At 43.0% G+C, this 24,751-nt stretch overlaps 1 protein-coding gene across 2 annotated transcripts in view; it reads left to right on the plus strand.

Annotated features, from left to right (window-relative positions):
• Positions 1-605: 605 nt before the first annotated feature.
• Positions 606-24,751, plus strand: part of MPPED1 (metallophosphoesterase domain containing 1) — a 44,920-nt gene continuing 20,774 nt past the window's right edge. The window contains exons 1-3 of one of the 2 annotated variants that reach the window (XM_075855989.1): positions 606-789; positions 2,454-2,518; positions 13,007-13,274. In XM_075855989.1, the coding sequence (XP_075712104.1) occupies positions 13,123-13,274 (152 nt within the window). In that variant the 5' untranslated portion in view covers positions 606-789; positions 2,454-2,518; positions 13,007-13,122. The remainder of the gene's footprint in view (positions 790-2,453; positions 2,519-13,006; positions 13,275-24,751) is intronic. The other variant, XM_075855988.1, reaches the window with a different exon arrangement.

The raw sequence follows: 24,751 nt of genomic DNA on the forward strand, positions 1-24,751 counted from the left end.
GGGAGCTACGTAGCGGAGCTGTAGTCACGGATCATAGCTGTGCCCTAAAGGAGCAAAATAAAAAGTCCAGAACAGAAGGAGATCAGAATATCAGGTGCGACCCAAATTCTACTTCAATAATAACAATGACACAGACACAGACACAGACACAGACACAGACACACACGTAGCAGAGCTGAGATGGTCATTGGCACAACTCATGATGATATAGCAATGTGATAAAACTTCTCACTCAAGCACATGTGTAGCAGAGCAGATTTGCTAATTTGGCAGAACTCATTGTGATAGAGCGATGCGATGATATAGTAGAGCTGAGTTGGTCATTGTGATCTCCTGATTTTGTTTGCGCTGAAGCACAGATGTAGCAGAGCTGAGTTGTTCATGTAGCAGAACTCATTGTCATATAGTGACATCTTATAATTATCCAGACTTTTATTATGCAGCCGTAAAGGGCGCAGTCACAAATTCGGCTCTGCTGCATCTGTAGTTATGCCCACTGCTTTATTTTCCTTAACAAAAATCGATGTATCATATGCCCCCCCCCCCCCACACCCTGTATAAGTGAGCGGCATCTATTGGTACCATTGTGCTCAACTAAACGGGGTGCATTGGGACCGGTGTCAATCATTCCTGGCAGACACCCCCACCCCGTATACAGACGTCCAGCAGCACCGCCGGTAACCAGCGCTCTCCTCCAGCGCGCACATGAGACTATAGGAGCGCACACCGGCGTCTGTCAGCGGGGAGCGGAGCGGCTGTCTCGTCTCCCGGATCCGGCATTGTACTGAGGTCAGTGCCCAAGGGGGGGGGGGTCTCTTGTTTTATTGTGTCTTGGGTTGGGGGGTGCTCAGATCTGGAGGGGCCTCGAAATGACTTCATTCTTCCCGTAACCCCATTGTATGTGAGCAGCTCAGTGCGGGACATTCCAATACTGCCCGCATCCCAGAGGGTAATCGGTGCAATCAGGTCTTATGCCACAAAGTGTAAAACCGCTGCAAAATGACGGATTAAGTGACCGCGGGCAAAGTGCAGAATGTGAACAGTCCCAGAGAATTATTATGGCAGCGCAGGTCCATCCTGTGACTGCCCTGCCTCTAGTTTGTGTCTGTGGGTCATTGTCTTTACATGGGCACAGTGCGACGTCTGCCAGGAGAGGTGCCAGTCTGTAATTATATTATTTAAAGAAACATCACCCGAAATTATAAAATGACCTGGAAATGGGAGTCGTTCACATGTGTGAAATCTTGAAATATTCGATTCGGCTGTTTCTGAGTTATCTTGGTCTCCTGCTGACGGCCATTATAATGCTCATAGAGGTTGTCACCCAGCTTTCTTAGGACCCTGAGTGGCATCTGACTTTATCCTGTTATGTAGAGTTGAGTTTCAGAATAATACTAAATTATTTGTCTTTCTATAGCAAACTGTGTGAATGCCACTAATGGTAGCCTAGGGGTTGTCACTCATCTTTCCACAGACCCTGAATGGCACAAACTTCTGTATTATTATGAAATGTTACTCTGCATAACAGTATAAAGTTATATGCCATTCAGGATATGTAGAAAGCTGTATGACAGCTACTAATGGTTGCCAATATGATACTTATAGGTGTTGTAACCCAGCTTTCCATAGACCCTGAATGACATATAATCTGCATTTTAATGATATTCAATTCTATAAAACAATAGTTATGTCATTCAGAAAGCCGGGTGACAGCCACTAATTGTAGTTATTGCAGGGGTAATAAGTGTTGTCACTCGGCTTTCCATGAACCCTGAGTGGTAATACACTGTTACGTAGAGTTACATTTCATGAATATGCAGATTTATATGTCATTCGGACTCTGTGGAAAGCTGAGTGACAGCCACTAAGTCGCAACTATTACAGTTCTCACAGGGTTGTCATCCAGCTTTACATGGGCCCTGAGTGGCATATTACTGTATACTATTATGAAGATTATAATAAAAATGCAGATTCATGGCATTTAGGATCTGTGGAAAGCTTGGGGACAGCCACTAGGTAACCATTATAATGCCTATAGGGGTTGTCACTCAGCTTTCCATGGACCCTGAGTGGCATATTACTTCATGCTGTTGGGTAGAGTTAAATGTCATAAAAATGCAGACTTCTGTCATTCGGGGTCTGTGCTTTTACAGTGCACATCGGATTTGTCACCCAGCTTTCCACAGACCCTGAATGACATAAATCTGCATTTTTATGACATTTAAGTCTACCCCACTGTATAAAGTAGTATACCACTCAGGGTCCATGTAAAGCTGGATGACAACCCCCGATGATGCTTGAAGAGGTTGTCACTCGGCTTTCCGCAGACCCTGAATGGCTTAAACCCATATTGTTATGCAGAGTTACTCTTCATTAAAAACAAATGCTGTTTTATGTCATTCAGTGTATGTGGATAGCTGTCTCAGTAATAGTAACCACTATGATGCTTATAGGTTACCATCTGTGAGGAGTTGGACCCTATCAAACAGCTCCCCAAATCTCAGCTTCCTGAACCCCTGTAAGTGAGAGATGGCGATGAAGCAGAAGAATACCGAATATTCATATTTACCATTTTGTATAGTTATTACCGAAAATGTTTATCTTAGATTTGTCCAAAAAGTTTCCAAAATATAAAATTATATATATATATATATATATATATATATATATAAAATACCATAAAAATTCCCCTGGCATCTGGTAATCCAGAAGTCTCATAGTCCGGCACCTCTTGCACAGAGCTATATGATAATATTATGGACAATCACATGACCAGAATGACGTGACTTCTGCCTTGAGGTTCCCTGTCCTGACAAGTAACTTGAATGCACATGACACTTTTTCATATCTGTCCAATAATCCAGAACATTTGATAATCCAGAATTAAGGAATATTAGCATATACATGTATAATATAGTGCAGGTTATAGTATATGTCAACATAGTTGGGATGATGAGATCTTAGCCATCTTATTCGACTTAATTTTGTGGTGGGATTACTGTAATGTAGCAGAGCTGAATCTGCAATCAGAAGCACTTGTGTTAATAGTAGGATGTCAGATTGTAGCAGCTCTAGGCTGTTTTCTACCGAGCCGGTACAGTGCACCTCCCTGCTGCAGGGACTACTGAAGTACCCCTTCCCCCTTCTCAATACTGCGCTGGATCTCATACCGATCTCCTAAAGTCTATTCATATCTCATCAAGGTCATTCATATGTATGTTTCACTTTTTGTATTTTTGGAAATTGAATTATAAAAAAAAGGGTTAATACCGACATCCCTGGTGGTCTAGAGCAGTGAACGAGTTATTTTAAGCATCCCCAGTGGTCGATATCAGTAATGTGTTAATGTCAGCATATATGGTGGTCTAGGGCAGTAAGGGTTTATAGTTGCATCCCCGGTGGTCTAGGGCAATAAGGAAATTAACTTAAGGATCCCTGGTGGTCTAGGGCAGTGAAGGAATTAAAGCAAGCATCCCCGATGGCCTTGGGCAGGGAATGGGTTAATGTCAATAGCCCTGGTGGTCTAGTGCAGTGAAGGAGTTAACTTAAGTATCCCTGGGGGTCTACAGCAATAATGGATCAATGTCAACATCCCTGGTGGTCCAGGTCAGTAAGGGGTTATTTTGCATCCCTAGTGGTCTAGGGCAATAAGGGGATTGATTTAAGGATCCCTGGTGGTCTAGGGCAGCAAAGAGATTATAGTAAGCATCCCTGGGTGTCGAGGGCCGGGAAGGGATTAATTTCAAGATCCCTGGTGGTCTAGGGCAGCGAAGGAATTAATTTAAATATCCCTGGTGGTCTAGGGCAGGGAAGGGTTACATGTTAGCATCCCTGGTGGTCTAGAGCAGTAAGGGGTCAGTATCAGCATCTCTAGTAAGATACTAACGTGTCCAATCACAGTAAGGACAGATCTCCCTGCCAGAGGGGAACTGACGGTCACTGGTGGTCACATAATAAATCTAGAACTGGAAAATGATTGCTGCCGACTGAATTCTCGACTAGAAAACTGGGACACTCCTGGATTTGTAGGTCTGGGTGGTCCTTATCCTATCAGACCAATGTGAGCTGCCCGCATCTTGGGTAAAGGTAACACTGATCTCATCTCCCGTCTTATACAACATTTGTGGAATATTATACAGAAGATTGGTTTTACTTTGGTTAATATCTAATAAAAGTTTATTCATTGGGACCACCAAAAATCGCAAGACTGGGAGTTCCCTATCCCCAGACACCCGAGAGAAGTCTATGGGAATAGGGACAGGGCTGGTATTAAAGGGTAAACATAGTAAATGTCCAGGGCCTGTTTACTAGTGGGACCCCAAGGACAGGCAAACATAAACCACCCAATATTATTTTGCAGTGTATGGCGGTATTATTTGGGCATTGAATTGCAGTATTGTGTGGGTACTATAGGCAGTATTAGGTGTGCACTATATGGGAGTATTATTTGAATACTGCATATTATTTGCATACTTTATTATAGTATTATGTGGGCTCTATATGGCAGCATTACCATGGCTTTATATGGCGGTATTATGTGACCTGAAATTGGAAGAAAAGTGTATAAAATAGGGGAGGGCATACTTTGCTTGTTGCCCAGGGCCCAATTTTCTATAAAACTAGCCCTGCATATGAAAACAGTCGAGTGAGCATGATTCTCTGCTGGGCACCCCCGTTATCGGATGCCACCCATCATATCCATTTGTTACTATGAGAAAAAAGTTACTCACTGTGTAGACGCGGCGGCCATCATTGCATACCACGGTTTACATAGAACCCAGTGCTGCTAATTCGCTATTCTCTTTTTGGGTACAGACCTTTTACCTCCTAGTGAGAAGTTGAGTCCAAGGCAGGACTTAAAAACGACACTGAGAGAACGGCGGGGCCTATAGGAAAAAAACCAAAAAAATTAAAAAAATCTAATTTCTTTGAATGGTATCACGCAGTGTGAGAGAGCAGAGCTTGTGCTAGGTCAATCGTTTGACAGAACGGTTACACAACTTTTAATATTGCTCCCCAAAGGTGATTGTACATGCCGGAAATGTCATGTGGTTCCCCAAAAAAATGCCTATGTTTGGTCCGACTGGGGCGTAGTTGGGTTAATATCCACCTCCAGTGATTAGGGGGAAAAAAAGTGTTTTCCTATATTCCCAGTAGGCAGTCGGGACATCCTCGTCCCCATATTTGGTGTGAGGATTAAATGCTTTGTCCACCTTCGCAATCAATTATTTATTTATATTTTTTTTTTAAGGTCTCTAATGCATCTAAAATGAAAAATTAAGCATCTTTGAAAATAATTGTCATTAAAAAAAATCTCTACCGTTTTGTGTCTATAGCTGCTATGCAGATCTATGTGTCTCCATGGTAACAGACAACAAACAAATCCTATGTAGTCTGATACTACAGTTATACTCCCTTTCATCTGCCCCCTTCTTCTTCTTCTTCTTCTTCTTCTTCCTAACATACATTTAGTTGATTAGCAAGAAGTAGGAGGCAGATGGAAGGGAGTATAACTGCATGATCAAACTATACAAAGTTTGTTTGTTGTCTGTTACAAACTAGATGGGGCAGTGAACAACTACAAAGATGGTCTCTATTTTTGGAGGACCCGACATTTTCATGTAATCCACAGACAGCCTATTGATTTAAATGAGAATTGTGTAATACTTAGTTTCTGCTGTGGTGGTGCTGTAGGGAAAAACTGCTGCTGGTTTCCCCACAGTAAACAGCTGATCGCTGAGGGGTCCCTGTAATTAGTTTTTTTTTTTTTAGGAACTCTTCTCATAAACATCTAGTCAAAATTGAAGCACCCCTTTTAAGGAACATAATACATTGATAATAATCCACTTTCAGCTGAGGAGCAGCCACAAAATAGATGTAAGGCGTGAGGCCGGGTTCACACGTGGCGTAAACACTGCAGATTTTCCGCAACGGATTTAAATGCGTAAAACAGTAGCAGAGTGCATGAGATTTGAACAAATCTCATCCACACGCTGCATAAAAAACCTGCCAAAAAAACATTCATAAATTGATTGGCTGCAGTGGTCACATGGGATCAAACGTCACCCCAGGAGGCCGGGCTGCAGGACATCAGATGGACGCATCGTTATGACTACGGAGTAAGTATACACTTTTTTTTTTTACCTGCTGTTTTCCGCTGTGGACATCCCGTCGTTTTTTAAAAAATATAATCTATCTCTCACTGGTAAAATTAACCTAGCCTAAAAGTTCTAGACTGTTCATGTCTTTGACAGTGGGCAAACTTACAAAATCAGCAAGGGATCAAATACTTATTTCCTTCACTGTACATCCCCAGAACAAAGCTCATACATATATACAGCACCAGAACAAAGCACATTACATATATACAGCATCAGAACCAAGCTCAGAACACAAATACAGCACTAGAACCAAGCTCAGTACATATATACAGCACTAGAACCAAGCTCGGTACATATATACAGCTCCAGAACCAAGCTCAGTACATATATACAGCTCCAGAACCAAGCTCAGTACATATATACAGCACCAGAACCAAGCTCAGTACATATATACAGCACCAGAACTAAGCTCAGTACATAAATACAGCACTAGAACCAAGCTCAGTACATATATACAGCACTAGAACCAAGCTCGGTACATATATACAGCTCCAGAACCAAGCTCAGTACATATATACAGCTCCAGAACCAAGCTCAGTACATATATACAGCACCAGAACCAAGCTCAGTACATATATACAGCACCAGAACTAAGCTCAGTACATAAATACAGCACTAGAACCAAGCTCAGTACATATATACAGTGCCAGAATCAACCTCAGTGCATAAATACAGTACTAGAACCAAGCTCAGTACATATATACAGCTTCAGAACCAAGCTCAGTACATATATACGCTCCAGAACCAAGCTCAGTACATATATACAGCTCCAGAGCAAAGCTCATACATATATAAACTACCAGAACCAAGCTCAGTACTTAAATACAGCATCAGAACCAAGCTCAGTCAGTACATATATACAGCCCCAGAACCAAGCTCATACATATATACAGCACCAGAACAAAGCTTTGTACATAAATACAGCACCAGAACAAAGCTCAGTACATATATACATCCCCAGAACAAAGCTCATACATATATACAGCACCAGAACCAAGCTCAGTACTTAAATACAGCATCAGAACCAAGCTGTCAGTACATACATACAACACTAGAACAAATACAGCTCAATTTAGTGCAACCCGTGCCGTATAGCTTTTTTTTATGGTGTAAAACTACAGCTCCCAGCATGGCCCGAACAATAGTAAGGATATGCTGGGAGATGCTGTTTCACAAAAAAATAAATCATACCACCCATCATCTCGCTGCAGATCATAAATAACTACAGTACTGATTAGAGGCAGAATAAACATTTACATTAAGTGACTCATCGGTGACGTATCAGATTCTAGTTCTTTTCCTCTTTTTTTCTCCCTCCGGTCCAGACTTCTATGATGGATTACTCCCGGCCACGACCCATTTCTGCAGTTTTCCGCTCAGATGTCTTCAGCTTCTCACTTTTAAAATATTTCTGCACCTATAAACGAAGATAAAATTCTCAACACCTCTAAATATAATAGCGCCATACACTGTGTCCCTGATTATAATAGTACCATACACTGTGTCCCACACACACACGCACCGTGCCCCCTGTAGATAGTGCCCTCATAGCCCCCCTGTAGATAGTAACCCCGATAGAGCCTCTGCTGATAGTGCCCTACATAGAAGCCCCTGTAGATAGTGCCCCACATACAGCCCTCTGTAAATAGTGCCCACATATGGACTCCAGAGCTGCAAGGCAATAATGCTAACCACTGAGCCCCTGTGCTGCACTACATATAGCTTCCCCTATAGATAGTGCTCCACATTTAGCCCACCTCTGTAGATAGTGCCTCACATATAGCTTCCCCTGTAGCCAGTGCCCTACATATAGCCCCCTGTAGATAGTGCCCCACAGGTAACCAACACCTGTATATAGCATTATAGCATCCCACATACAGCCCACCCCTATAGTGCCCTACAAATAGCTCCCCCTATAGATAGTGCTCCACATATAGCCCACTCCTGTAGATAGTGCCCTACATATAGCTCCACCTGCATATAGTGCTCCACATCCCCACATATAGAACCCCCCCCCCCTGTAGATAATGGCACTCACAGTTTTAGTAGAAAAAAAAAGACACTTTACATACTCCCCCTGTTCCTGTTCCCATGCCGTCCGGTGGCAATGCAGATCTGCTCTCTTCTGAGCAGGTCTGCTGGAGCTGACCGATGCAAGCAGTGCGTCGTTGAAAAGCGCTGATTGGCGGGGCAAGTCATTTTGCCCTGCCAATCAGCGTCATTGTAAGGTGCAGAATGGTCAGGCACGGAATGTTGCCGGCCATTCAGCGCTAATTCATGTATTTGTACCTGTGTGCTATAGACGTAGGTACAAATATTGCAAGAGTGGGTGGCTGTCGTTAGCATCGGGGCCCCCTCCGGTGCGAGTGACACCATAGGGCATTAAAGGGCCCGTGCCGCTCAGCCCATAAACGTTAGAGGCTCGGCGGCACGTAGTAGAAGGTGTAATGGCTGCTAACGGCGCCACCGGGCATATGGGGGCGGGCATGGCCCCCTCCTGCCGCGAGCCCGTAGCAGCTGCTACGACTGCTACAGCGGTAGTTACGCCACTGAGTAATACAGTATCTGGCGCCTGTTTACACCAGTTTACGTGATCATTTTGATTAGTTGAGATTAATTTAAGCCTTGTCAAAGTCACGCAAGGCACGAAAAGACGAAGCACTTTGAGAGTTTTCCTTGTTGACAGAGAGGCCAGCGAATGTTCGTCTGATGTTGTCAGGAACGCGGCTGATCTGAAATTGAAAAGTGAGTGTGATTACTTTCTATGTGAGCGCCTCAGCATGTTCCTACAACAGAAGTAAGAATTCCCAGCCATAAATATCATGCGGTGACATCCAGCTATTAAAATCTCACTAACAGAAACATATGCTGCAGTTAATGAGGTCTGGGGGCTGTCTGCTCCTCCACCAACAGTGCGCAGAACAAAATGCCTTCCACCGCATAATCAGGAGAAAAATCGCACAGGTCAAGGGGGGGGGGGGGTTCTAAAAAACTGTCAAATCTGCAAAAATTCTCAAAAATTCTTTCCTTCATTTACTCTGTTAAATGTAGGTTTCTGTCCTCTGTGGAACACGTCGCAAATGAAAAATGGATATTTGATCAATCATAAATTCTGGATTTGAGAACCTTCTTTTCAGGGGAAGGATGGGGTGTCTCTCTATGATGTGGGCTCCATCTGATCATCAAGGAGTCCATTGTAATCATTAAATGTCTATGTACAGGGCATATGTATCATAGAGCTCAAGAGCCCCTATGGGGCCACATGGAGCGGAGGACCACAAGTTAGGTGGAAGCCATGTATCCGCATGGCTGCCCAGAGCCACAGCTAGTCTATTCTTCACCCGGTGCGAAAGTATCAGTTCGCTGCCCAAACCCCGTATCTAAATGCTCTAGCGGAGGATAGCTTGTTGAAAATCCTCCAGGCACCCAGGTAGCCCCCAGCTACGCTCCTGCGACTACCCATCCTCCCTCCATGGGTACCTCAATGTTAGAAAATAGGCAAGGGACCATCCTAAGGGTCATGCCACACTTTTCCTCTATAGGGGGGACAAAGGGGTAGTGCAGACAAACCCCCTTCCCATATTCTCGGTGGCATGAGCCTGTACCATTAGGGGCCAATTTTTGCAGTGAAATACAATCTCCTATATGCGCACCCCTTTAAACTATACTTGGCAGGTTAGATAAACTAAAGGCGTTGCCTCCTTTTATCGACCCCTTTCTATATGACACGTACAAAACAATGTGTTGATCACTGGTGCAACACTTCCTGGCAATCAGCTGTTATCACCATGTAATCCCTGCTGACTGATCATATCCCCTGCTGTAATATTGTAGCATTTTAAGCCACGCCTCTAATAGCACCCAATCCCTGCCCATACACACCCGATTTAGCCCACACAGTATCATGCTCCCATAGTGCCTCTCACATAGTATAATACCAAATAGTTGCCCCACACAGTATAATGCCCCCATACAGTATAATGTCCACACAGATGCCCCCATACAGTATAATGCCCCCATAGCTGCCCCATACAGTATGATGCCCACAAACCGTATAATGCCCACAAAGATGCCCCATACTGTAAAATGCCCCCATAGCTTCCCCATACAGTATGATGCCCGCAAACAGTATAATGCCCACACAGATGCCCCATACTGTAAAATGCCCCCATAGCGGCCCCTTACAGTATAATGCTCCCCATACAGTATAATGCCCACACAGATGCCCCCATACAGTATAATGCCCCCTAGCTGCCCCATACAGTATAATGCCCCATAGCTGCCCTTATAGAGCTAATGCCCCCTTAGGTGCTCCTAGTGCCAGTGCCCTTGTAGATGGTGCCAGTGCCCGTGCAATTGGTGCCCACGTAGAGAGTACCACAGTGTACCCTGTAGATAGTGCCCCTATATAGTGCCACAGTGTCCATGTAGATAGCGCCACTCCCCCCCCCCCCCCCCCCCCCGGTACATAGCGCCATTGGGACTCCTTCTTGGAGTGGAATCCCCAGCCAGAGCATAGGCTGGGGATTCCACTCCTAGAGGGAAGCCCTTATGTCACTGTCCATATATGGACAGTGACATCAGTGGCTACTCCTTGAGCAGAATGCCCGTTGCCTAATCTGGCCGAGGAATCCGCTCCAGGAGGAGCCTTTGACGTCAATGTCCATATATGGACAGTGACCTCCGGGGTTTCCTCTAAGAACGGAAACCCCGGCCAGATCATCGGCAACAGGATGGACAGTGATGTCAAGGGCTTCCCCCAGCACAGCGCTTAAAGTAGCACTGTGCCCGGGGAGTCCTCGGCGAGCGGAGGAGCTCCATCTGCTCCTCCGCTCTGAACTAATTCTGAAGCAGGGAGCTGAGGACTCAGATACAGTCGACAGCGGGATATACCCCCGTGCATCCGGGTCAGCGGGACACCGCCCGGAAGTTACGAGTTACGCTGTTTCCGTAACTCCCAATCATGTAATCAGGAAGTGGCCGGGAGTCAGCTAGAGCACAAAAAACTAGAATGGGGTTTAGGGGCCCCGTTCTAGAGATAGGTGGGACCCGCATCTATCTGACATTTATGACATATCCTGTGGATATGTCAAATGTCCTTTATGGGAAAACCCCTGTAATGTTATCTTGATCTCATCATTACCAGAGGTTGTACCTATTAAAGGGAACCTGTCAGCAATTTTGAGCCTCAAAACTGCTGATAGCGCTATATAGAGGAGGGGGAGCACATTGTAACGATACCCTTTGTCTCGGTCTTGCAAGTTGCATGACTGAGAATTCAATGTTTAATTCCCCCGATGCCGTGGTTGCAAGTGCCACTAAGGTGGGCCCTTGATGTGCAAGTGCTCCTTAGCTCTCCTCACTGCACGCTGCCAGCCCCAGTCCTCTGCTCTGAGTGACCGCAGTAGCGGTCTGCTGATTGGCTGCTAGAGCATTCATTCAGAGTAGAGTAGCACTTGCGAACGCAGCTCCGGGGAAATTAAACGTCTGTTTTTCGGTCATGCGAGACAAAAAGTAAAAGGGTATCTGCTGACAGATTTCCTTTAAATAAGTTGACAGGATTTAAAAAAAACGATGGCTGCTTTCTTCCAAAAACAGCGCCACACCTGTCCACAGGTCTTGTGTGGTATTGCAGCTCAGTCCCATTCATTTCAATGAAACTGAGCTGCAATTCCACACACAACCTGTGGACAGATGTGGCGCTGTTTTTCGAAGAAAGCAGCCATGTTTTTCTAATCCTGAACAGCTTTAAATAGATTGTAGCAATTGCCCCATTTACACCATTTAGGGGCCCCTAGTTTTCCTTCCCCACTTACAGCTTCCTTCATCTTGAACCTATGTCATGGCATTATCTATAGTGGGATTATTTAGGATGCGTATAGCACTATTTGGGCATTATATAGAGAAATTATAAGTTTACTGTAAAGCACTATTATATGGGCCACGTATAGCAGTATTATGTGGGCATTCTATGGCGGTATTATTTATGTACAATTTGAAATTGGGAAAATATGGGAGAAAACGGGAGCAGGTCTCCCCAAATTTAGACTTGGCCTGCAATGACATGTAAACCCTAGCTTCTGACATCTGGAATATTTGATGAAAATTTAAGAAAAAAATTCAATTTTGCTAAAACAAAATTAAAAACTATAATTAATACCAATAAAAATTCTGACTACTGACGCACGCAGTCACTTTGTTCCTGTAACTAAAAAAATTGGGTTGAAAAAAGAAAGCCTCAATTAGAAATCTGCTCCGGTTTTCTGTGTCTGGCGGTAATTATTTTTGCTTGGGGGGGGAGGACTTACCTTCTGTCGAAAAACACAAAGCTCTGCCATTTAAGTGCTGCTTTTTAGCAACATTTAAAGGCTTGTCGCTTGTCATGTGTGGGCATGTAAAATTAATTTTCTTTTTTATCTCGGCAGAAAAAAAAATAAAAACAATACCACCCATTAATACAAAGAGAAAAAAAGGATTGTTTATAGTGAGCGGCACTTAATAGAGGATTCAGCTTAAAAATACAAAAAAGGGATTTCATTTCTTGGAAACCGGAGATGAATTTTTTTATTCTTTTTTTTTTTTTTTTTTTTGCGATGTGTTAACCCCTTGATTTCCAGAAATATCTCTCATTGACAAAATTAACTAAGGGCGAACAAGAAAACCCCCAAAAAAACAGTTTTTGGGATAATAACAGGCCACGGCAATCCTACCAATATGGGGCAATCAACCTCCCCATCATAAATATATACACCCCCCTCCCGACTATTTCTCACCCCCCCCCCCCCTTTATTCTTCACATGAGTTATGTGTGAAACAGTTACATCTTCTTCATTTTTTTTTTTTAGGATTTCAAGGAGGGGAGTGTATTGTAGACAGAAAAGATGACATACTTGTCTCTCATCGGGGTGGGAAGATAGCAGGGACAATCGTATGGAAATAAAACCAGGACCACACTGCGACGATGGCGTACACCCACTCGCACATCATGGCATCAAGAAGGCATCCGCCGAGTCGTGTCATTATTGAACTAGACGAGTACAGCTCCAATCCTACACAGGCTTTCACGTTCTACAACATCAATCAGGGACGATTCCAGCCGCCCCATGTTCAAATGTGAGTAACCGTTCTCCGTTTATCGAAGAAGTTTATTCCTAACGATGAAGCTAAAATGAAGTTGTTAATTAGGATAATAATGTAGCACAAATGTCTGCTCTTACATAGGACTGCAGGTGAACCTACTGCATCGACTTAGAGAATTATTATGATGCGCAGTAGAAACATTTTTTACTTCTTCTAAACTCTGTATATGTCGTATTTACTCTGTTTCAACCGGACTACAGACCACTCAACTCACAAGCTTTAATGCATCTGACTTATGATGACCCAACTGTTCCTTAATAATGTTCACATGTTTTTGCAAGTTTATTAAGTTAATGTGTTAAATAATGTTTGGAAGTTATTATAAAAGATAGATAGATGTGAGATAGATATGAGATAGATAGATAGATAGATAGATGTGAGATAGATATGAGATAGATAGATAGATAGATATGAGATAGATAGATAGATAGATAGATAGTTATGAGATAGATAGATAGATAGATAGTTAGTTATGAGATAGATAGATAGATAGATAGATAGATAGATAGATAGATAGATAGATAGATAGATAGATAGATAGATATGAGATAGATAGATAGATAGATAGATAGATAGATACCAGCAGAAAAGACAGCAGCACTCCAACACAGTCAAATTGATATGTAAACGGGTGCCAGCAAGTATTCCAGATCCTTATGCTTTATAAACCTTGGATTGTATATGTATCACCATGCTTGAAAAAAGTCCTAATGTTGGACTGAAACGTCGCACTTTTTCTATGTTGGCTTGAATAAAAAAGCACAGTTTTTAATCTATTCTATAGGAGTGCTGCAAGTTTTATTTCTTTGGGATATAGATAGATATGAGATAGATAGATAGATAGATAGATAGATAGATAGATAGATAGATAGATAGATAGATAGATAGATAGATAGATAGATAGATAGATAGATAGATATGAGAGATAGATAGATAGATAGATAGGAGATAGATAGATAGATAGATAGATAGATAGATAGATAGATAGATAGATAGATAGATAGATAGATAGATAGATAGATAGATAGAGATATGATATGATATGATATGAGATAGATAGAATGATTTACTTTGTTTGTTTCATTTATAAGATGTGAGTAATTACTAAACATAAACCGTTATTAATAATATATAATGTTGGGCTTGTTCTGAGCCATAAAGGGAAACTGAGATGAAAGTTTATGTCTCTACTTTTGCCCATCACTTGTTCCGCTGTCTGAGCCATGAAATATAAAATCATCACCTGACAATCTAAGGAATTATTTCTATGGATGGTTTGAAAAATATTTATTATGTTCCATAAATATCTGTGAGCGCTGCGGTGATAAATACAGAATAAAGCAGAACTGATGCCGCTTGTCTGTGAAGATAAAAAGGAGAGGGATGGAAGGAATCAAACCAGGAGAAGCACTCTACCATTTATTTTTCTCTTTAGGAACATGTCAGCAATATTGGATATTATATATATTTATTTGGTAATTTCAATTTATTTAAAAAATATCTATAGATAGAGGGGGCCCATCGCATGGTATTGTAATCCTGAAAATAGGATGGGGGCACCAGGACGTCCAATCATAGTTGGTTAAGAGTATAGCAATGTCAAGCAGCAGCTGAAAAGGGCCTAATTATTATCTTTGCAATAGCCCTTCTGACCCCTATGTAAGCCACGGATATATATATATTAGGTATTGCTGTTAATGCAAAGGTAGATCTTATATGTTTCACTAATATGTACATTAGAGAATGTCTCATGACTAGTACAGTGAGACCACCTCTTTGAGAAGACCACTCTTGATCCAGACTAGATTTTTTGTGACAGATTTGTTTATACCGTATGTATATAGACGGTCTTCTTAAAGAAGACCACCCTCTAGAAGACCATTTTTCACAACAATTTGAAGTGGTTATTTCAATTGGTTTAATCTAGGCCTAAACATTTGGGTCACAGATGCTATTACTGTATGTGCTTTCCTTAGTTATGAGAAAATGATGGAACATTTTCTTGTTAGAACTCAATGTCAGGTAGAAGTGCTAAAGCTACTATAATTTTATCATTGCTGAAAGAATTGTGATGTTCTGTTTGACTGCTATGCATAGCCAACATCACATCTTATAAATAAGTAGCTGCAAAAAAGGAAAGAAAATAACTTTAAAAAGGAAACTGTTAGCAGTTTTGACCCCCTAAACTATCACATATATATGGGTTAGAGAAACATTTCTGAACACTCCCCCGTGTGCCAGCAATAATAAAAGGCTTACCTTAGAAAACCAAGTTGTAATCATTCCTGCCTTATATACAAATTACTTTAGAAGTGTCCACTGGGCGATTCTTCAGCAGGGAATTGTCCCGCGATCTCGGTGGCAACCCCTATCATCTAAGCTTGACCGACATCTTTGCAGGGGACAGTGGATGATATGGGAGGTGTCAGAGATTAAAAAGAAAGTCAGCCAAGGTGCCCCTATAACAGTTCCAGCCAAGATGCCCCCATAACAGCTCCAGCCAAGGTGCCCCCATAACAGCTCCAGCCAAGGTGCCCCCATAACAGTTCCAGCCAAGGTGCCCCCATAACAGAACCAGCCAAGGTTCCCACATAATAGTTCCAGCCAAGGTGCCCACATAACAGTTCCAGCCAAGGTGCCCACATAACAGTTCCAGCCAAGGTGCCCCTATAACAGTTCCAGCCAAGGTGCCCCCATAACAGTACCAGCCAAAGTGCCCCAATAACAGTACCAGACACCTTCTCCACTCTCCCATGCTGTTCTTCTCCTTATCATCCAGGAACAGAAAAATTGCATCCTACCACATATGTAGCGTATGAACAAGCTAGGACTGTCCCACTAACTCCAGGACACTTGAGAGTCGATCATTGGGGTTTTACTAAATTCAAATATAGCCAAAAAGTTCTGCGGCTTTCTATCGCAACCAGTCAGATTGCTTTTTTCCATTTTCGAATCTCCTTTAGAAAATGAGGACTCAAATCCGAATCGATCATGCGTGATCGGTGGGAGTCAAACACCTGGGTTGATTGGGGCTGACCTATGCAGGATTTCCCCTTTGTCCTGCTGTTTTGTTTTGGTCTCGGTGGTCAGACCTTCCCCCGATCACCATATCCTAAGGATAAGTCGTCAATGTAGTTTCCTGAAAACCCCCTTTAACACCCACCCCCCGCCTCTTTTTATATGGGTCTCCTAACCTCTGTGTTATGTGTCCCACTTAGGGTATGTGCACACACACTAATTACGTCCGTAATTGACGGACGTATTTCGGCCGCAAGTTCCGGACCGAACTCAGTGCAGGGAGCCGGGCTCCTAGCATCATAGTTATGTACGACGCTAGGAGTCCCTGCCTCGCTGCCGGACAACTGTCCCGTACTGTAATCATGTTTTCAGTACGTGACAGTTGTCCTGCAGAGAGGCAGGGACTCCTAGCGTCGTACATAAGTATGATGCTAGGAGCCCGGCTCCCTGCACTGTGTTCGGTCCGGTACTTGCGGCCGAAATACGTCCGTCAATTACGGACGTAATTAGTGTGTGTGCACATACCCTTAATCTCGCTGGTTTCTCCCTCTCTGGCAGAAGTCCTTGCCGCTCTTATTAATGAAACCCCTGCAGAGGTTTTATTGAATTCTTTTTAGGTGCAATGTAGGAATAAAGGTTAATCTTCTCGGAGAAGCTGTAATTAACCTCGTCAGTGCAGCGGTCTCCGATACTGGGGATTCACACTAATTAAAACCCAGTGCTCTATGTGATAACTGGAGTAAATTATCACCAATTATACCGCGATTTGGAGCATCTTCATCAACAGCCTCTTGTTAGGCGCAGCGTTCAGTCATTATTCGGGAAGCAATGCTTTCATACGCTGCCAGGCTTATTATATCTCTTAAAGGGGCCATCCCTCAGTTCTTTTCCTGGTAATAACTTCCTCTTGTAGTTGCATTTCCATGGAGAATCTGTAAGTCTGATACTCAGAAAAAGAATTTAGAACATTCAGGATTAGAGAACTTTAAAGGGCCTTTTACACCGGCCGACAATCGGTCGGTGGATAGAACGCCGATTAATGAGACATCATTGATCGGCGCTTGTTTGCTCCTGTCACACGGAGCTATGGATGGGGACGAGCGGTCGTTACTCCGATCGCTCGTCCCCATACATTATTATCATGTCGGCAGCGCGTCTCCCTATTTACACACCAAGATGTCCTGCCGACAACAATAATATTTCACTTTTTTAAAACGATACGACCAGCAGATGATGGAACGTTTGCTCGTCCATCTGCTGATCGCTGCCCTGTTTACACAGGGCAATTACCAGAACGAGCGTCATACGAACACTCATCTGCCCGATAATCGCCCAGTGTAAAAGGGTCTTAAGTCATAGTGATTGTTGTCTCTGGGTGACTACCAATATGATCGCTATTAGAGCTTCCATAGGGGTTGTAATCCGGCTTTCCCTCCCAACAGCGATAGATTATCCACTCCTATATCTATGCATAGCCAGGCAGATTTACAATTCAGGCGGCTGGAAAAGCTGGGTGTAGTCTGTGGGGTTTTTATTGGTTGTCCCTTAGGGTATGTTCATACGTGGCGTATAAGCTGCGGAAATTCCGGCCAAATTTTCAGTGCAGAAAATTCGCAGCATTTACCGTAGCAGCAAAATGGATGAAATTTGATCAAATCTTCTTCACATGCTGGAGTAAATATTCCGCACAGAATACGGGCATACATTGCCATGCAGTGCGGATTATAAATTCGCAGTATGTCAATTTTATGTTGCGGAATCGCAATTGCAGAATCTTAAAAAAAAACAGAAAAACTTTACTCACATGTCCTGGCGTTTCAATGTCCAAACGTCCCCGTTTCGCCGGTTGGTCTGTGTACAGGTGGCCTTCTTTGATGATGTTTCATCACGTGTGACCATTGCAGCCAATCAAAGGTGTCCGTCCATACACAGACCAGCCATTACATTAAAGGAGCCGAGACATAATAACTCTGTATACATATATTGAAGGTCAATACAGAGAACTCTCTCATGATATATTTATACACAGGACTGTACCTATAACAAGGTGTCATCCTCTACGTCTAGAGAAAAGAAAGTTTCTACACAAACATAGAAGAGGATTCTTTACTGTAAGAGCAGTGAGACTATGTAGATCTCTGCCAGAAGAAGTTTGGTGTAACGTCCAATGGGGTTGTGAATCCACTGGGCTACTCAGGCCGTAATGGAGTAACTGCTGGCCAGACATGTGTTAAGCAGTCACTAGATGGTGCCTTGGTGGCAGCTGGATACAGTCAGATTGCAGGTAGCGGGTACAAGCTGGTGCCGGATTACTGGAAGCAGGCCACAGGATACCGGGCACAGGATACCGACTGGTAACAGACAAAGGACACACGACTGGTCACGGATACAGGACTGGTCACGGACACAGGACTCAGGATCGGTCACGGACACAGGACTCAGCACTGGTCACAGACACAGGACTCAGCACTGGTCACAGACACAGGACTCAGCACTGGTCACAGACACAGGACTCAGCACTGGTCACAGACACAGGACTCAGGATCGGTCACGGACACAGGACTTCCACAGTGGTCACGTACACAGGACTCAGCACTGTTCACAGACACAGGACTCAGCACTGGTCACAGACACAGGACTCAGCACTGGTCACAGACACAGGACTCAGCACTGGTCACAGACACAGGACTCAGCACTGGTCACAGACACAGGACTCAGGATCGGTCACGGACACAGGACTTCCGCAGTGGTCACGGACACAGGACTTCCACAGTGGTCACGGACACAGGATACAGGGCTGGTCACGGACACAGGATACAGGGCTGGTCACGGATACAGGGCTGGTCACGGACACAGGATACAGGGCTGGTCACGGACACAGGATACAGGGCTGGTCACGGATACAGGGCTGGTCACGGACACAGGATACAGGGCTGGTCACGGATACAGGACTTGTCATGGACACAGAACCTTCGCAGGCTAACACTAAATTAGTAACCACGTTGCTCAGGCACTGGGCCAGAGGGCAGGTCCAACTACATAGCACGTTGTGTACAGGGATATGCTGGAGACACACTACGGGAAACCGGAGCAGGAGGCAGGGCGCGCTGGCGTCCCTGGGCAGGAGGGAGATGCCGGCAGTAAGTACAAACAAACTGACGGCCGCCAGAGGAGGGAAGATGCCAGCGGTTCCGCAGCCGTCAGCCATTTCTTATGGTGAATTTACTGAAAGAGGTCAAAAGGGGCCTGGATGCCTTTCTTTAGTGTAGTATTACAGGTAATGGTCCCTAGATTACTGGAGATGGGTCATTGATCTAGAAATTTAATCTGGTATAATTTTTGTAGTCTGAATTTTTTCTCCAAAATGAGGAAAATTGTCTTCTGCCTCATGGTTTGTTTTTGTCTTTCTCTGGATCAACATTACAGAATAATAACCGGAACAGGATGGACTTTGGAAATTTTTTTCAACCATACAAACTTTAGATAGATAGATATGAAATACAGATGTAGCCATCTTTATCTTGATTTTTAACACATTAAATACACAGTGGCAAGAAACTTTAACTTGACTTTTTCAATGACTTTTGGTGTGTGATATCACGCTGCAGCAAGTTATCAGTCCAGATAAACTTGGCTACATCTGTAGATAGCAGCTTGTGATAGGCTACTCACGTGTAGTTGGAAGAGGACACTTCACAAGATAGTGTGGCAGGTTAGTATGAAGGGGTTAGGCACTACTGTGACTACTGGATAGGGATCTGCTCTGATTTGTTTTAGGAAGGGGGAGAGGAACTGTTGTGACTACTGGGGAGTTAGAAAGAAGGAACTTCTGTGACCAGGGGAAAGTGAGGGGCAGTGTTGTGACCACAAGAGGGGAAAGCCCTTCAGTGGCTACTTGGAAAATGGGATGACAGATAGATCGATAGATAGATAGATAGATAGATAGATAGATAGATAGATAGATAGATAGATAGATAGATAGATAGATAGATAGATAGATAGAAGGAACATTTTTTTAAATGTATATTCTGAACTAAACATGGCTGTCTTTGTGTCTTGTGGATCTACAATAAATCTGACACCAATTTAAACTTTAGTAGGTAACATCTCAACTCTGGGCACCCTTTTGGAGTCAGACTGCTGAACGCTGCACTTTAAATATGTTACACTTCACGATTGTCAGACTACAAAGGGAAGTGTTCATCTGACAAGCCGAATATTCCCCTGTGCCTCTTCCCTGCTGCTCTGTGATTCTATCCCCTGCAATCCCAGAGGAGCTAATTATTACCAATGTATATCTATTGTATAAAATGGTGGAGGCAGTGACAGACAGAGGGCGGGGGAAGGGCTGATGAGCCTTGGCTTTTATATGAGCGTATAGATGAGACATAGTGTATACAATCTGGGGCTCTCAAGTCAGAGGTGGAGGGGCCTATGGTGGAGTTAAAGTTGGTCCTTCATGGTGCGGGTTAGGGCAATTATATCCCCCCCCCCCTGCTAAGATCAGCATCACTGCAATCCCCCCGATCCAGGAACAGAGGCGGAATATGGACAGGGAACAGTTGGCAATAGACATTCAATTCTTTATGGTGGATCCCTCTAACGTCAACAGGATCCACCAATAGTCTAATATCCCTGGGGACAACCCACTGTACCTTGACTTCTGGCTTTTGTGGAAAAGGATTGAATAGGTTGGATATCTATCTATCTATCTATCTATCTATACTACCGTTCAAAAGTTTAGGGTCACTTAGAAATTTCCTTATTTTTGCAAGAAAAGCACAGTTTTTTTCAATGAAGATAACATTAAATTAATCAGAAATACACTCTATACATTGTTAATGCGCTAAATGACTATTCTAGCTGCAAACGTCTGGTTTTTAATGCAATATCTACATAGTTTTATAGAGGCCCATTTCCAGCAACCATCACTCCAGTGTTCTAATGGTACATTGTGTTTGCTAACTGTGTTAGAAGGCTAATGGATGATTAGAAAACACTTGAAAACCCTTGTGCAATTATGTTAGCACCGCTGTAAACAGTTTTGCTGTTTAGAGGAGCTATAAAACTGACCTTCCTTTGAGCTAGTTGAGAATCTGGAGCATTACATTTGTGGGTTCGATTAAACTCTCCAAATGGCTAGAAAAAGAGAGCTTTCATGTGAAACTCGACAGTCTATTCTTGTTCTTAGAAATGAAGGCTATTCCATGCGAGAAATTGCCAAGAAACTGAAGATTTCCTACAACGGTGTGTACTACTCCCTTCAGAGGACAGCACACACAGGCTCTAACCAGAGTAGAAAGAGAAGTGGGAGGCCCCGCTGCACAACTGAGCAACAAGACAAGTACATTAGAGTCTCCAGTTTGAGAAATAGACGCCTCACAGGTCCTCAACTGGCAGCTTCATTAAATAGTACCCGCAAAACGCCAGTGTCAACGTCTACAGTGAAGAGGCGACTCCAGGATGCTGGCCTTCAGGGCAGAGTGGCAAAGAAAAATCCATATCTGAGACTGGCTAATAAAAGGAAAAGATTAATATGGGCAAAAGCACACCGACATTGGACAGAGGAAGATTGGAAAAAAGTGTTATGGACAGACGAATCGAAGTTTGAGGTGTTTGAATCACACAGAAGAACATTTGTGAGACGCAGAACAACTGAAAAGATGCTGGAAGAGTGCCTGACGCCATCTGTCAAGCATGGTGGAGGTAATGTGATGGTCTGGGGTTGCTTTGGTGCTGGTAAAGTGGGAGATTTGTACAAGGTAAAAGGGGTTTTGAATAAGGAAGGCTATCACTCCATTTTGCAACGCCATGCCATACCCTGTGGACAGCGCTTGATTGGAGCCAATTTCATCCTACAACAGGACAATGACCCAAAGCACACCTCCAAATGATGCAAGAACTATTTAGGGAAGAAGCCGGCAGCTGGTATTCTATCTGTAATGGAGTGGCCAGCGCAGTCACCAGATCTCAACCCCATAGAGCTGTTGTGGGAGCAGCTTGACCGTATGGTACGCAAGAAGTGCCCATCAAGCCAATCCAACTTGTGGGAGGGGCTTCTGGAAGCATGGGGTGAAATTTCTCCCGATGACCTCAGCAAATTAACAGCTAGAATGCCAAAGGTCTGCAATGCTGGAATTGCTGCAAATGGAGCATTCCAAGACCAAAGCAAAGTCTGAAGGAGAAAATTATTATTTCAAATAAAAATCATTATTTCTAACCTTGTCAATGTCTTGACTATATTTTCTAGTCATTTTGCAACTCATTTGATAAATATAAGTGTGAGTTTTCATGGAAAACACAAAATTGTCTGGGTGACCCCAAACTTTTGAACGGTAGTGTATATCTCATATCAATCTATCTAGTCTCATATCTATCTATCTATCTATCTATCTATCTATCTATCTATCTATCTTTGAACCTGCAGGTGAACAGGTAGAATATTAAGAATCAATTTGCTCCATTCCGGAGATAGATGAATCTACATTAACAATGAGCCAATCCTTCTCATACTATATAGCTCTCCTGCGATGATGGGGACAGTATCTGCCGGTAAAATATGCAGAGCAGCCTCTTCTTTCACAGGTAGATCACATTCTGTACTGCAGCTATTTTAATCTGCGACATCCAGGGAATCTTCACAAGGATTTCAGCTTGAAACAAATATTAATAGCAGATTGAGAGAGACGCTTGTGTCTCTAAGGCTCGATGACAAACTCAAAGGGGAAGAATTAAAGAACTACATTGTAGAACGGTTATTAAAGGGCGACTTCATTTCCAAAATGTAAATTGCAATAAATTGAAAGAGGTTCTGACAAATTTAGAGAAAAGTCTGGCTACAGTCCTGTTAAACCTCCTTGCCCCTACTCTGGCCTCAGATTTTCCCAAATTTTGTGAGGGACAAGTTGCTAGGGAAGTATTATAAACCTACATAAAACCTCAACAAGCCAAAGAAAAAGAAAAAGGGTTCACCACAATACAAGTAGACAATTTCTAAGTATTGTAGAAAATGTAGATATATTTATTACATGATAAATAATATGTATCATGTAATAAAGATTCCTATATTTTTTACAATACTTGGGAGTTCTATATATTTCTTTGGGTGCTGCGTTCCCTGTGTTTTTTTGCTTATAGGTTGTCTGCTTGGGAAGTATCGCCTGACAACCTTAAATTGTGTTGTAGTGTCAGTGTCCACTGCCGGTTTCCCTCCTCTGATACTAAATCATTTAGAAAAAAAATTAAAGATATGTACTTACCCTGTATTCAATGATCAAAGCTAAGTCCCGGCCTCCATCTCCTCCCTGGCAGATTGTAGTGCAAATAAGTTTAGCACTGTATGGAGGTATTATTTATGCAATGTACAGGGATATTATGTGCACCCCTATGGCAGTATTATTTGAGCATCATATGAAAACACTATTTGGGCACTGCATGACAACTTAGACACTTTATGGCAGTATTATTTGGGCACTGCATGACAACTTTATGGCAGTATTATTTGGGCACTGCATGACAACTTTATGGCAGTATTATTTGGGCACTGTATGACACTTTACGGCAGTATTATTTGGGCACTGCATGACAACTTTATGGCAGTATTATTTGGGCACTGTATGACACTTTATGGCAGTATTATTTGGGCACGGTATGACACTTTATGGCAGTATTATTTGGGTACTGTATGACACTATGGCAGTATTTGGGCACTGTATGACACTTTATGGCAGTATTATTTGGGCACTGTATGACACTTTATAGCAGTATTTGGGTACAGTATGACACTTTATGGCAGTATTATTTGGGCACTGTATGACACTTTATGGCAGTATTATTTGGGCACTGTATGACACTTTATAGCAGTATTTGGGCACTGTATGACACTTTATGGCAGTATTATTTGGGTACTGTATGACACTTTATGGCAGTATTATTTGGGCACGGTATGACACTTTATGGCAGTATTATTTGGGTACTGTATGAGACATTATGGCAGTATTATTTGGGCACTGTATGACACTTTATGGCAGTATTATTTGGGCACTGTATGACACTTTATGGCAGTATTATTTGGGCACGGTATGACACTTTATGGCAGTATTATTTGGGCACTGTATGACACTTTATGGCAGTATTATTTGGGCACGGTATGACACTTTATGGCAGTATTATTTGGGTACTGTATGACACTTTATGGCAGTATTATTTGGGCACGGTATGACACTTTATGGCAGTATTATTTGGGTACTGTATGACACTTTATGGCAGTATTATTTGGGCACTGTATGACACTTTATGGCAGTATTATTTGGGCACTGTATGACACTTTAGGGCAGTATTTGGGCACTGTATGACACTTTATGGCAGTATTATTTGGGCACGGTATGACACTTTATGGCAGTATTATTTGGGTACTGTATGACACTTTATGG

This window comes from Rhinoderma darwinii, chromosome 3 (assembly GCF_050947455.1).
Source record: "Rhinoderma darwinii isolate aRhiDar2 chromosome 3, aRhiDar2.hap1, whole genome shotgun sequence".
NCBI lineage: Eukaryota > Metazoa > Chordata > Amphibia > Anura > Rhinodermatidae > Rhinoderma > Rhinoderma darwinii.